The sequence below is a fragment of the Diplotaxodon limnothrissa genome, linkage group LG9, assembly GCF_057381915.1.
Source record: "Diplotaxodon limnothrissa isolate DT_005_m linkage group LG9, D_limnothrissa_male_GT1.1, whole genome shotgun sequence".
NCBI lineage: Eukaryota > Metazoa > Chordata > Actinopteri > Cichliformes > Cichlidae > Diplotaxodon > Diplotaxodon limnothrissa.
In genome coordinates this window covers 18,901,581-18,914,914 of record NC_140604.1, presented here as the reverse complement: position 1 = coordinate 18,914,914, position 13,334 = coordinate 18,901,581, and the positions used below count along the sequence as shown (strand labels likewise).

The 13,334-nt window shown below is 41.1% G+C and overlaps 1 protein-coding gene across 1 annotated transcript; it reads right to left on the bottom strand.

Annotated features, from left to right (window-relative positions):
- Nucleotides 1-938: 938 nt before the first annotated feature.
- On the bottom strand, nucleotides 939-13,108 carry LOC146625430 (uncharacterized). The gene is made up of 5 exons (XM_085362068.1): nucleotides 13,084-13,108; nucleotides 5,864-6,081; nucleotides 5,359-5,571; nucleotides 4,219-4,425; nucleotides 939-1,318 (listed from the first exon to the last, which is right to left on the bottom strand). The coding sequence occupies exons 2-5, from the start codon at nucleotides 6,069-6,071 to the stop codon at nucleotides 939-941; spliced, it is 1,008 nt and encodes a 335-aa protein (XP_085218194.1). The 5' UTR covers nucleotides 6,072-6,081; nucleotides 13,084-13,108.
- Nucleotides 13,109-13,334: the final 226 nt, after the last annotated feature.

Sequence of the window (13,334 nt, the reverse complement as noted above, 5' to 3'; positions counted from 1 at the left end):
AAGGAGCAACACATAATTGGAAATGACTGAATCTGTGCATAACAGAAGAGGGAGTATGTTGGGAGGGAGGAGGGATGTGAACGATAAGCAGATAGCGGGCGTGAGAATGGGAGTGACAGTGACAGAGTCCAATGCAAAGATAAACAGCCTGGGTGCAGCCCCTGTAATGGCTTTGCACAAGTAATTTGTCACTCCATGTGAAAAGCAAACAGCAGGAAAGGCAATGGCAACACTTTGCACTGACACTTAAGATTGGCCAAGGATGTCTCACCCATCTGTGTACAAAACTGGCTCGGCCTATTCCTCAAGAGCGAGAAAACACCTTGAAAACGTCCAGCCGCATTTCAGTTGACGAGATTATGTCAGGTTCATTATTTTAACTGGGTTTAAATAATTGTTGCTCCCTGGCTGAAGAAATACAGATTTAATAGGAGTCATAGCTTCTTGGTACAAACGTCTTTAGACATGAACAGAAACATAACTTATGTGAAATCTGTAGTGTTTTAATTCCTTCTTTAAAGGCAGCTTTTATATCACTTGCAGTATATGAAACTCTACATAATGAAACATATTTTTTACATCTTTAAAAGGCTTGAAAATGGAAATTGACCAGCCACCATTTTGAAGTAAATGACAAGCGACATAAGCTGTAAACATAATTTTGCATGTGAGCACTGCCATCTTGTGGCCGTTTCCAATACTACATGCAGAAGGAAAAAATATTTGCATCAATAAAAAGCAGGTGCCGACATTTTTCACTATAAATGAGAATATTAAAAACATTCCTGAGCCATTGAGGCATCAGCATAAAGAAATAGGGAACAAAACAATGCTGTGCAAGTCATTCAAATCCAGCAGTTCATTTTGAAACAAACAAACAAAGAACAGAATTTTGTGAAGGCATTGTGCACCATCTCAATATATTATCACACCAACCATTAACCTATTAAAATGCTCTCTGCAGGACCACCCAGCTGCGGCAGGTGAGAATGCAACAACCTTGACCTTTTCCCTGAGATGGGCAGAAGCTCGCCGTTGGCTTTCATCTGGTCTATTTTCCTGGACAGGTCGGCGTCGCTGTCAATGACCAAAGTGCACCTTTGGGCGTAGCTCACCAGAGTCTCTTCCCCTTGGCGAAAATTGCCAACCAAGGAGACCATGTCTTTACCCGCCAGGTGGAGCTCGGCAATTGATGCCGTGTTGGCGATGGTGTTCCGGTCAATTCCGAGATGGCGGAACGCTTCGCTCATGCTTTTCTTCTTGATGAAAGCGGACAGGACTTGTTTGTAGCGGTGAATGACGTACTGGACTCCGGTGGCTTGTGGAAATAGATGACAGGTTATGAAATATATGAGTTGCTGTTGCTTTTTATTAGTTTTAGTAACAATCTCAACTCTCACTGGACACACATACAAATAATTCATGCATATAGTTTCAGCCTTCCAATTTTAATTGAAAGATTTTATTTTGAAAACAGGGAAATCGTCTAACTCACTGTAACATTTGTTTATTTATTCCTATAATTTTTAGCATTGCTTTTAGGATTCACTAAGCCTTCAGCTGCTAATATCCACAAACAAATCTTAATTCTGTTACTGATGCACTGATACCACCTTTGGGTACTTAACTATCCTTTGTAATAGTATATGACGTTGAAAATGTCACCTGCATCAGTTTGAGTGAAGAATTAATTTTCTGTTAATGTCCTTTTTAAAAAGTCATACACCTACAGTAAGACTGCAGCTGATAGGTGGGAAAACACATCAAACTTGTGTTTTTTAACAGCAGCTAATTATCTGCAGTGTTGTCTTTATGAAAGTGTGGTTATTATGCAGAACCTGCTGACTGCTTTTCATTTGCCTGCTCAACCAACCAGTTACTGCTGCCTTAAAATGGTGATGCTGGAACAAGGCTTAGGCCTGATTCAGACCTAAGTGAATCTTTCTAGAGTCTACAATGTTGCCTATTTAAGTGCCGATGACTGTGCTGGCATTTATGCTTGTGTGCTATATTACGTGTTAATTACCAAGTGATCATTTCACTGTGTTTTATATGTGGCGACAGATGACAGAAACATGTAAAATACTAGGACTTTTTTCCCCTCCTGGGTCCCTGCGCTTTGTCGTGGTCCGTTTTTTGGGGGGGGAGCAAATACATCTATCCCTCAAGTTTTTGCCACTTCTTTGTACATTCCCTCACATTCTGATAGCTTCAGCAGCCTCCCTCCAGGAACCTGCTGACATTTACGAGTCCTTATATTGATGCTATGATTATTAATCCTTAGTTTCAGACAATGATTGTTATTCTGCCACTGAGAAATTCAAAAACTGTGCACAAAAAAAAAAAAAGAGCTGGAAATGCATAAAAGCAATCGATGGTACAGGACGGGCCAATCACAGAAGTCACCGACTGCATCAACCTGATGTGTTGTTACATTTCTTTTTTTCTTTTTTTCTTTTTTTTTTAAATGACATCAGAAACAGCAGTATGCGACATTACGTGATGGCAGAGCTTCAGTTCATCCTTTGTCATTTTTTTTTTTTTTTTTTTTTAATAAATAGGACAGGGGGAATGAATGAGAGAAAGAGGGGGAGAGAAAGAAAGAAAACCAAAGGGGAGAAGAGACGGTGAGAAGGGGGGGGAAGAGAGAGAAAAAAAAAAAAGAACTCCTGGGTCACCTGTATGGAGAAAAAAAAAAAAAACAAACAAAAAAAACAAACAGAGGAGACAGCAAACAACAAAGAGCAACATAATAATAGAGAAAACAAAGCACCATCACAATAAACTAGCTAGTCATAGATATCAATATTTACTAAATAATAAACGATATTGTGCAGCACGCAAGATAGACAGCGCACAGTGTGCTTTGAGGCAGCAGCCAAGAAAGCTTTAGTCCGCGTCTGTGAATACCCATGTGTGCATACCTGTGTGGATCAGCATGCTTGCATTCCAAAGGTTTCTCCATGTAATGATCTGCTAGGGAGTGTGGGGGAGCCACAGCCCCGTCCTCCAGGGTGTGAAGCGGGTATGGAGGAGATCAAAACTCCAGACATCCAGAGGCCCCCAGAACACAAGAGACCATGGAAGACCAACAGAGGGGCAGCCGCGCCACTGTTCCAGTAAGAGCTGAGGAGAGTCCCAGATGAGGGCTCGCCCAGCAGCCGCGGAGCAGAAGTCAGGGGGAGTTGCAGTGACGCGCCCGTGAGCTCCGCCGGCCCCCAGCTGTGCCTGAGTGACCGAGCCCCAGGCCGAGAGGCCGGGGGCACCCCACCTCCAAAGGGGCCCGAGCGAGCCCCAGGCCCCAGGCCCCGACAAGCGGCCGCCAAGGAGTGAGCCGGTGTGTACCCGGACGCCCACCCCCAGACACAAAGAACCACCAACACACCGACACCTGAGGGAGTCCGCCACCGGCAGGGGAAGTGGTGGTGGGTGGAGATAGGCCTCCAAACCTTGGAGGGCCTGAGGTGTCCCCAGAGAGGTGGCGTCTGATACCCAACCTGACATATAGACACAGACATACAGGCACACACAGACACAAACATCCATTCCCACCCTCATGCTCTCATATGCACTCACTCCACACTCAACCAACGTGGAGACAGACATAAAGAGACGCTGTACACACAATCACACTCCCCAAGCGTACTCTACAAACCGGGTCTAGGTACCCTTGCCCCTGGAGGGGGGAATTGCACCCAGACCCAGGTGGTGTTACCCTTTTCCCTGCGGTGGGGAGAGGCAGACCACCCCGACTCCGCAGCAGCAGGGAGGCCCCACACCCCAGACCGCAGTCGGACGGCCAACTCCTCCTACTAGCCCTCCCGCTCCAGCAGGCCGCAGAGAATGGGGGTGGGAGAAGACTCCAAACCTCCCTCCACCCGCTCATTGTAGTGTTGATGCATATGTGTTCTAAGGTGCAATTAAAACCCTGGAGGGCATGGAGCTACCTGCCAAGGAGCAGCAGGTAAGCGCATAGTCCCTCCTGCTGTTGTTACATTTCAAGGGCGGTGCAATTCAGGTTAAGTTGTGAGTTACGGCGTATGGTTTTACAGCAGTTTGTAGTTATGACGTAGCTACAAGTAGATTTCCCACTGAAGCATAAATCCCCAGTTACAAGAATACATATAGCTCATGAGTGAAGCATAGGACCAATGAGTACTGATTATACTGATGCATCGCTAAATTCTAGTCAAACTCAACACAAGACTGAATTATTACCCCTTTTCCTGCTGTAGTCCCTCCCTTTCTTTGATCTTTTCTTATCCTTATGGTGTTTCTTGCGTCTGTGTTCACTAGATGCTGCAGACACTTCCGATGAGTCGGATGCCTCAGAGCCGCTGTCGCTGCTGGTGGAGGAACTAGAAGAAGCTCTTTCTCTCTTTCGAGATTTATTTTCTGAATGCTGCACTCTGCTCAGCTTGGGAGCTGAAAAAAGACAAAAAAAAAAAAAGCGTATAAGAGACAGTATGATAAATAACTTTGTGTGCACGATAATATTATACAGTATATGCTGTATACCTTAGTAGCGTTATAGTAACATCAAAGTTGACCTGGGCAGTTCAACCTACCAAAACATACTATCGATCTAACACCTAGCTGGCTAGCTGTTAGATCGATAGCCAATTGATGCCAATTGTTACTAGCATCATTCACAGCTAGTAACAATTGGCGCAAAGCAACATTGGAGCAACCGGTGGTTCAGGGGGCTGGGAAGCTCATCTTGTAACCAGAAGGTTACCGGTTCGATCTGCCGATCTGTCTTGGTCGTTGTATCCTTGGGCAAGACACTTCACCTACCGCCTACTGGTGTTGGCCAGAGGGGCCGATGGCGCGATATGGCAGCCTCGCTTCTGTCAGTCTGCCCCAGGGCAGCTGTGGCTACAACTGTAGCTGCCTCCACCAGTGTGTGAATGTGAGAGTGAACGAATACTGGAACTGTAAAGCGCTTTAAGGGTCTCGAAAAGCACTATATAAATGCAATCCATTATTATTATAACATTATTCAGCATAATATAGCAATACAGGATCAACTTAAATAAAATCATTTATTTAATTAAAAACAACAGTTTATTTAAGATGCTTTATACAGTAAAGATACTTCAGTATTATAGAGAAAACCTCAAGAATCATCTGATCCTCATACGAGCAGCAGGTGATGATGGCTAATGATGGAACCACAGGGGAACAGCTAAGAGGCAGTGGGGCAAAATATCTGCATCTTTTATGTTTTTTAAATGTAGTTCTTCAAGTAAAATAACTATAGACCATATAGAGGCAAGTGAAAGTTTTAGGCTAGTTCTCATAAAAAAAGGCCTGTAGTACAGTAAAGAAACAGTATACTTCACTTCAGTTACTGACTTTCAGTCACAGGACTGGGGGCAGCAAACGCTGGCATGGAGCGGTTACTTGTGAGGTTTTCAATCTGGCTTCTCAGGAACTTGCGGTCTTGCATCAAATCCTCCACCTGCCTCTCGAGAGCAGCGATGCGTTCTTGTTTGCTCTCCAGCATGCACTGCAGCTTGGTGATGGTCAGCAGCACCCTCGGGGGAAGACCCTCTACTTGGGAAGCAGCTAGAAAAGACAAGACAGCCACACAAAAGAGGATTACAAGCACACAAGTTAAACTTCTATCATTTTTCTATCAGTTTTTGTCTGTAGAAAGGATGGTGTGCTTTTCAGGCAGTCGTTTCAGTATTTGTTCAGGATGAGAAGATAAAATCAAACAAATTATTATCTATTTTCTTAACTATCAACATGTTTACATCACTGCTAAGCCAGAGGCTGATGCTGGCTCAGCTTAAAGGACCATAACCATAAAAAGTAAACTACATGAAGCAGCAAATACTGTCAGAGCTTCCCATACCAGACATGGCACTGCTGGGTGTGTTGTCCTGAACAGCATCTGCTGATTCTCCCGTTTGAAAATTCTCCCACTTAATGATACGAAGGTCGTCTTGCTCCTGCTTTAGCCAGGCAGGAGAGCTGAGGCGCTCTTTGGTCCTCACGGAGCTGGAGTCGATTTCTACACAGGGCGAATAACATGACGGCTCCTGATGCCAAACAGATGACATCTCTTCAAACCTGGAAAAGGACAAGAAGCGGGTATCATAAGCCAAAAAGGTCAAAGGCTAAAGGACAGAATGATGTAAGAGTTCCTATATGGATGACACCCCAGAGAGAACAGGTTTTTCACCAATCAGAAGATTGGCGGTATAAATGACACCTCACCTGTACAAGTGCCCATTGGGAAGACAATGAATCTCAAAAATCACTCCTGATGCATTTATCAGTGAGTGTGATAGATTAAGTGCTTAAGCCTCAGTCACACAGTCCTTTAGACCAGGTAGCATCCCCCTGGCAACCACCAGTGATAAGGGAAAGGTAAGGTAGCACTTTAATTTGGTTTTTTTAAGGCAAACATTCGCAGTGTAAAGTTTGTGTTGCACGTTTTAGGGTTGCATTATCCCATGGTGAGTCGTTGCTGAGTATCTTCATTTTCCATGCAAACTATGGGTAATTTGCTAGTGACCAAAGAAAGGAGGTTTTTGGTGCAGCAGCCTCTTTTGACCAATTTCATGTAGCAACAGCCAGAAACCTCCAGCAACCACACACCAAGCAATAGGGGAACACTAGCCTGTAGGCCTGCTGAGGCCTTTAGTACTGGTGATGACTCCAGTACTAAACCTAAAACAACTTTTACTGTGTCACAGAAATTTCAGTCTTACATTAATGCAGGAGCATAGGGGTAATGCAATATCTGGAGAAACATTGATTAAAACAACAAAGCAACTGAGGAGTTTTTTCAAAGTTGCAACAGTACTGCTCAGGAGAAGACTGAAGTGCTTCTAGGGAACCAGAATCAAGTTACAAAGGCGTTTTGATGTCACTGTAAAAAGGGCTTCAACTTCTGGAAAAAACAATGTAATGTCAGGGACTCATGTGTAGCCACAGAAGGTGCCTCGTCACATGCACTTCTTTACAAAATGTCGACACATTTTAAATAATATTTACTGGTTTTGAGAGTACTATTCAGCAAATGTAGTACTTCCTGTGCTGTTCAACGGGGCCATGCTCAAATGTTAACTAGTCATTACTACAGAAAGAAACCAGGATTCTTCGATTACCAACAATCTTGAGTTTGACTCTGCAAAATCATCTGCAAATTTCTGTTCATGGAGATTTACAGGATGCCACTGGCAGTGATTTTTCTCAGGACTGCAGCTGTATTTTTTTGGTTTAATTAATGGATATGTGGACTTCCTTATGTTACTCATGTTAAATGTGACCACAGTTTAAAATGAAGAGGTTGGCCTATGTGCAAGTAATCCCTGTGAGCCAAGGTTCAGCCTCAGGTTCCAGACAGCTCTCGACACTCAGGTTTTCATTGTTGGTTTTACATGATGTCAGCAAGAGATGATACAAAGTGAGAACAATTCTGTACATTCGGTAAAAAGTTAAGACAATGAAGCATCATGAGGTTTTTGGACTGTCTGATGCATAACACAGTTTTAAGAATGGATCATTTAGTATTTCTTTATTGTTCAGAAAAAACAAGCAAATGTGATTTATAACCATGAAAAAAGTCAGCCACCCTCTGTTCCTGCACAAAGCTACAGGTTCAAACCAAAGGATTACTCACATGTGGTGGCTTGCATTGTTACAATGTTTACCATCAACAGCTCTCTGCAAGTAAACCTGCACCAAAGCTGTATCCATGGCAACTTGATATGATCTTGTAATTAAGCGATGTGTATCTTGTAATTAAGAGATGAAGATCTTGCAATTATGAGATATTTTTAAAAGATGCAGATCTTCTAATTATGAGATGGTACGTTAAAATTACGAGCTACAGAAGTCATAATTACGAGATAACATCACCAGTTCGTGCAACGTGCTACTGAGCAAATGAAGGCTTGATGTAAAACTGAAACATGACTCAAAGCGCTTTAGTACCTGAACAATGCTCACGCAGTATGACGGCCCTCTACGGCCTCATTTAATGCATGGCTGGCTGCATCAAGAGCTGTCACTCAAAATTAACATAACAAAGGCGATATTACTATCACGCTGTAGGTCATGCACAGCAGGCTTTAGTCCATACGTAGGTCTGAGGCATATAGTTTTAGCTGCAGTCAGGTTTACTCTGAGAAGAAAATAGATTTTATCTTCTAGATTCACTTGTAAAGAAAAGAACATTTTCCAAATTGTATATAAGGATGCACCCAGTTTTAGAAGTGTTGATGACTGAATTTGTCATCTGGATGAAGGACTGAAACAACTATTATTTATTAATTAGCAATGCTTAAAATAGCTTGAAACAAACTAATAAGCAAATATGACTTTTGTATATTAAATAATGAAAGAAAATCTGTTTATGCATTATGTTCATTAAAGAAAAGATGAACAGGATATTTTATTCTTCAATTATGATCTCTGTCATTCATAATTCTAATTTACTCACTCATAATTACAAGGAAAGGTCATCAGATGCTTGATTAGAAGTTTAATTATTATTATTTAATTTACCTCTATTTTAACATAACATTATACAGGATACCTGAAGAAGTTAGCAGGGTTTTTTCCATGTAGAATGACTCATGTGGCCTCTCATGGAAAACAGCCACATAATAGTTTCTGTTTCCCATCATCGTCATCATAACAGATCCAGAGGTTGACAGTGAGTCTAAAACATAGAGGTGCAAAGTTTTCCTCTGTGAGCTGACTGTTACCAAACATGGGAATGGTCACACACGGACTTTGTATAGTGAGAGTCATAGTTTAACATACTAACCTGAACGTATATGGCCACAATTATTGGATAAAGACTATTAAACAAAGATAGATAGAGATGTGGCAGATTTTTCAAGAAAAACAAACGTGTTTGCATACACTGCATAAAAAGCAAACAAAGAAACAACACAATAAAGTGTATAAGAAGAAGAAGTCACCACAACCAGTATGGATCTACATATTTGAGCTGGCCGAATATCTTAACTTCTACACTATTGAATCATTCACTACCAGAAACCAACAACAGTTTCTAAAGGGTAAAATTAATTTTGAGTAGAACTGACTTCAGCTTTTTGGTTCAACCCAAATAATCCCTGTTTGTCATGTGGCCCCTTGGGAAAATTACTGCCCACCCCTGGTGTAACATCACAAAAACATCTATGCTAGTGTGGGCCACAGTCCTCTGGTGGGATATGAGGGTACTGCAGGTAGGCCACATATCTATTTTCTTCTACATATCCAGTACATGTCATGTCAGTAGGTGTCATGGAGAACTGGGACCTATCCCAGCTGTAATAGTGCGAGAGGCAGGCTTCACCCTAGACAGGCAGTTGATCCACTGCAGGGGCCACAGTCATTTACAATAAATAAACTTTTTATTTGGTTTTCTGAAATTCAATCAAATCAAATCAAATTTTTATGAAATGTTTCTACTGTTCTTCTAAAGAACTTTTGATGAAGGTTTTCTAATTTTATTTACTGGGTGGCCGAAGATGTTCACATTTCAAACTATGTTCAGACATCGATGTTCAGACACCTTTCATGGATCAGTGAAGGGTGCTTGCTACTTTTTCTGCTCCTGAATGAAACACTAAACAGCACTATGAGATCTTCAATCCAAATTATGAGATAATCTCTTCTGTGCTAAAACACTGAAACAAAAACACTTAGTTAAAAGCACATGTATCATTAGTTATTGTTTTAATCAGTAGTTACTATGAATATCCACAGTGTGTCTTTTGTCCTGTGTCCCTCCTGTTAACCCCCATTGGTTGCAGTAGATGTCTGCCCCTCCCTGAGCCCTGCCAGAGGTTTCTTCCTGTTAAAAGGCAGTTTTTCTTTCCCCCTGTAACCAAGTGCTTGCCCACAGGGGGCCTTTGACTGTTGTGGTTTAATTTAACCCTAATATTGTGGCATTTACCTTAAAGTGGCTTGAGGCAACTGTTTTTGTGATTTGGTACTATATCAATCAAATTGAACTGAATAGGTATAAACTGCAAAACGTTTATATGACGTTTATCACGTCTGAAACACAGTAATAATGCATGAGGAATAGCGAGGAATAGCAACTTCTGAGTATCTATACATCAGAATAATGCACTAAGTGCATTAATGGAACCACTAAGGTATTTTTATCCTCTATAACTGACGTCACATTGATCAGAAATTGAGTGCAGTTAAATAAGTAAGTGACCCGAGTGTTAGCTTTTCATGACATCAGTGGGTTTGTGGGCCTTTGGTAAATGATTGATGATTAATGATTGAAAAAGATAAAAAACTAAACTAAAAATAATCTGTCTGCTTTACTGCTGCAGTGAGCATTGCTTTTACCTTTGTGCAAAGGCCTCGTCATTTATTAATCAAGAACCATGAGTTCATAACATATCACACATTACTACACTCAATAGGAGATCATGAACAAAGCACAAGTTAAGCATTGATTGATTATGTCCTAATTTCTGCTTCACTACAGTGTTATGCTGTTTTTCTAATTTTTTATCACTCATTAGCATGAAATGTACTTTGTTAGTCAGGAGAGGTTTCTGAATCAGACACACCTTTGCTGGGAAGATGTGGAAAGGAAACTCCAGGTGGAAAATATTTCTGAGTAATGCAACAACGCTCCATCTAAAGTGATGTATGTTTTAAGCTAAATTCTAGTGTTTACTGTCACAAACTTCTGGTAGCAGTTTCAAATGCGGCTCAGCCTCCTCACATGCATAAAACAAACAGCTGCTTCTGCAGGTAAAGAAAGCTTTGTTTACCATTTCTACTGTGGCACTTACAGTGGGATCAAATATCAGAGGCTGCCTGCAACACATGAAGACGCACACCCTGTATTTACAAGACTTTGAAGGGTGAGCTTGGCTCTGTGTTGAAACGATAAAAACTCTTAAAGGTAGGAGGAAGAGTGGGTGACAAGCTATAAAAGAGATGTAAATAACATGACTTGTGAGTTTAGACACTTTTCTCTTTACATAATGAATTTTATGCCACCAAATGAACTCAAAATTGGTTTCTATCAATCAAACTTTTTGTCTGAAAGTAGCAAAGTGTAGCATGTACAATTATGCACTGAAAACCAAAATGATCTAATGTCTCTTTAATCTCTCTAATGGTTTAAGATGGTAGTGAGACTTGCTATGATGTATGGTTTGGAAACAGTGGCACACAAAAAAAAAAGAGCTGGAGGTGACGTAGCTGAAGATTTTCAAGGCTAACATTTTTACTGGGAATAACCAGAATGGACACGTCTAAAAATGAGCGCTGCAGAAGGACGGCTCTGCTGAATGTTTTGGAGACACAGTTGGAGAGGCAAGGCTGAGATGGTTTGGACATGTGCTGAGGAGAGATAGTGGATATATTGGACAAACAATGTTGAATAATAAACTGTTTGGTAGAGGGATGAGAGGAAGACTACAGAGAAGATTCATGGATGTAGTGAAGGAGGACATACAGGTGGTTGGTGTGACAGAGGAGGATGCTAGGGATAGAGTGCCATGGAGGCAGATGGAGTTGAACTTAAAAAAATGTAGATACATACAATTTTCTGTTAGAAATATGAAGCTTTATTTGCTGGAAGTTGGGCCAAAACTGAAGCAGAATTTCTCATCATATCTTAAACCAGTGAGGCCAAAACATTTCCCATAATGCAACTGAGCAGCACCTTTCAATTTCAGTTGTAGCACATTAATTCTGTTTAAACACTGTATAAAAGTCAACCAAAAAAGAAAAAACAAAACAAAATAATGAAATCACAACACACTGACTAAATGCTAAGCAAAAATAGTTCATCATACGTCTCCATAAATTCCTGCACCAGCAGACGCCAATCGTGAGAGACTGGACAAATGTCAGTGGTTAACGTTTGTAAGAAAAATCCCTTTTAATGAATGCAATATATGTATATATTATTTTAATCGTCGAAGGCTGGGCCAAAAAATGAAGCAGCTATGTCAAACCTCCATTGCCCAGAATGCAACCAAACTGTATGTTTTGTATTAAAACATCTTGAAGCATGCTCAATCATCCATGTAAGTAAATCTCCAAAAGTTGATTCTGTTCATCTGAGACTGAAGAAGTCACTGGATGAGTGACGAAACGTTTCTCCCACTGAAAACGCTACGTCCAGATGAACAGAATCAATATTTGAAGATGCATTTTTTGTAGTTGTAATCAAAGTCCTCATTGTATAATTTCTCTCTTGCAACTTTTGTGGAAATACTAAAGTTTTGTGATGTTTGTGGCAATTTCTTCTAACCTCTTGGCCAGATCTCTCTGGAAAGAGATTCAGTCTCATCTCAATGAGACTTTAGTATATGTAAAATTAGCACAAAATTAACACAGAATCACAACATCATGATAAAAAACTAATGACACATCTGCATTAACTCCTGCATTAACTCACGATGATTCAGAATACTGGCCTTGTATTTACTAGGTATCTGATCTATACCAGTTATCGATCGATAATTTGCAGTATTGCACAGTATTAGTGTAAGATGTAATGGCTGCAGCCACAAGATAAGTGGTGCATTTAGGTGCTCAATTCCTTAATGCAGTATATCAAAATGACAGTAGTTTATCTGCTTGTGTAAACTGGAGGAAGTGGACATCACTGCTTAACTTGGTGTTTCCATGGAGATGTTGACTAACTCTTTAACAAGCTGAAGCACCAAAACACAAGTAAGTGAGTAAGTGCTGCAGTGATTAATCTGAGTCCAAAAAACACATTAATATCCGTGAGGTGATCCTAAGCTACTAAGAGAAAAACATGGGGCTCAATGCAGAAGGAAGACCAATGTTATTTTTTTTAACCTCTATGTTAATTACAGAAGCATAAATGTGTTCGGCAACTGTTTTAAATAAGGATATTTAGCATGACAGAAGTTACAAACCTTATAAAACACACAAAGGTGCAACGTTTAGAAGACTACACAGGGCTAAACATGTCTCCTTGCAGTGGGTTTAATTAGCTCCTACCAAGATGGATGCTAATGACTGTAATTACCAGCAAAAAAAGGGGAAAGGGGAGCAAGCAACAAAGCCGGTGAAACACGCGGGACAACGTACCTTTAAGAGAGTCCAGTGGATAAAAGTGGAGGTGATAATGTCGTCCTGTTTGTCCTGCTGTCAGCTGAAAATTCACCTGGAGTAAATCACTTGGTTGGAGGGAAATATAAACAGAGACGGGTGAGAAAATGAGGGAGTACTGTAACGTGCGTGTCTGGCAGAGGGGCGGGGCCATGGAGCTGCCTTCAGGTGCTCCACAGAAAGTCAAGCTTCTCGTAACTGTAACTTTGATTTCAAAACTGTGGCGCTGT

Excerpts from the sequence above, each read along its gene's own strand:
- LOC146625430 (XM_085362068.1), bottom strand. The coding sequence starts at position 6,071 with ATGTCATCTGTTTGGCATCAGGAGCCGTCATGTTATTCGCCCTGTGTA. Across the intron at positions 4,426-5,358 it reads CCCCAGTCCTGTGACTGAAA|CTCCCAAGCTGAGCAGAGTG; the intron begins GTCAGTAACTGA and ends GTCTTTTTTCAG. Across the intron at positions 1,319-4,218 it reads GGACTACAGCAGGAAAAGGG|CCACCGGAGTCCAGTACGTC; the intron begins GTAATAATTCAG and ends TATTTCCACAAG.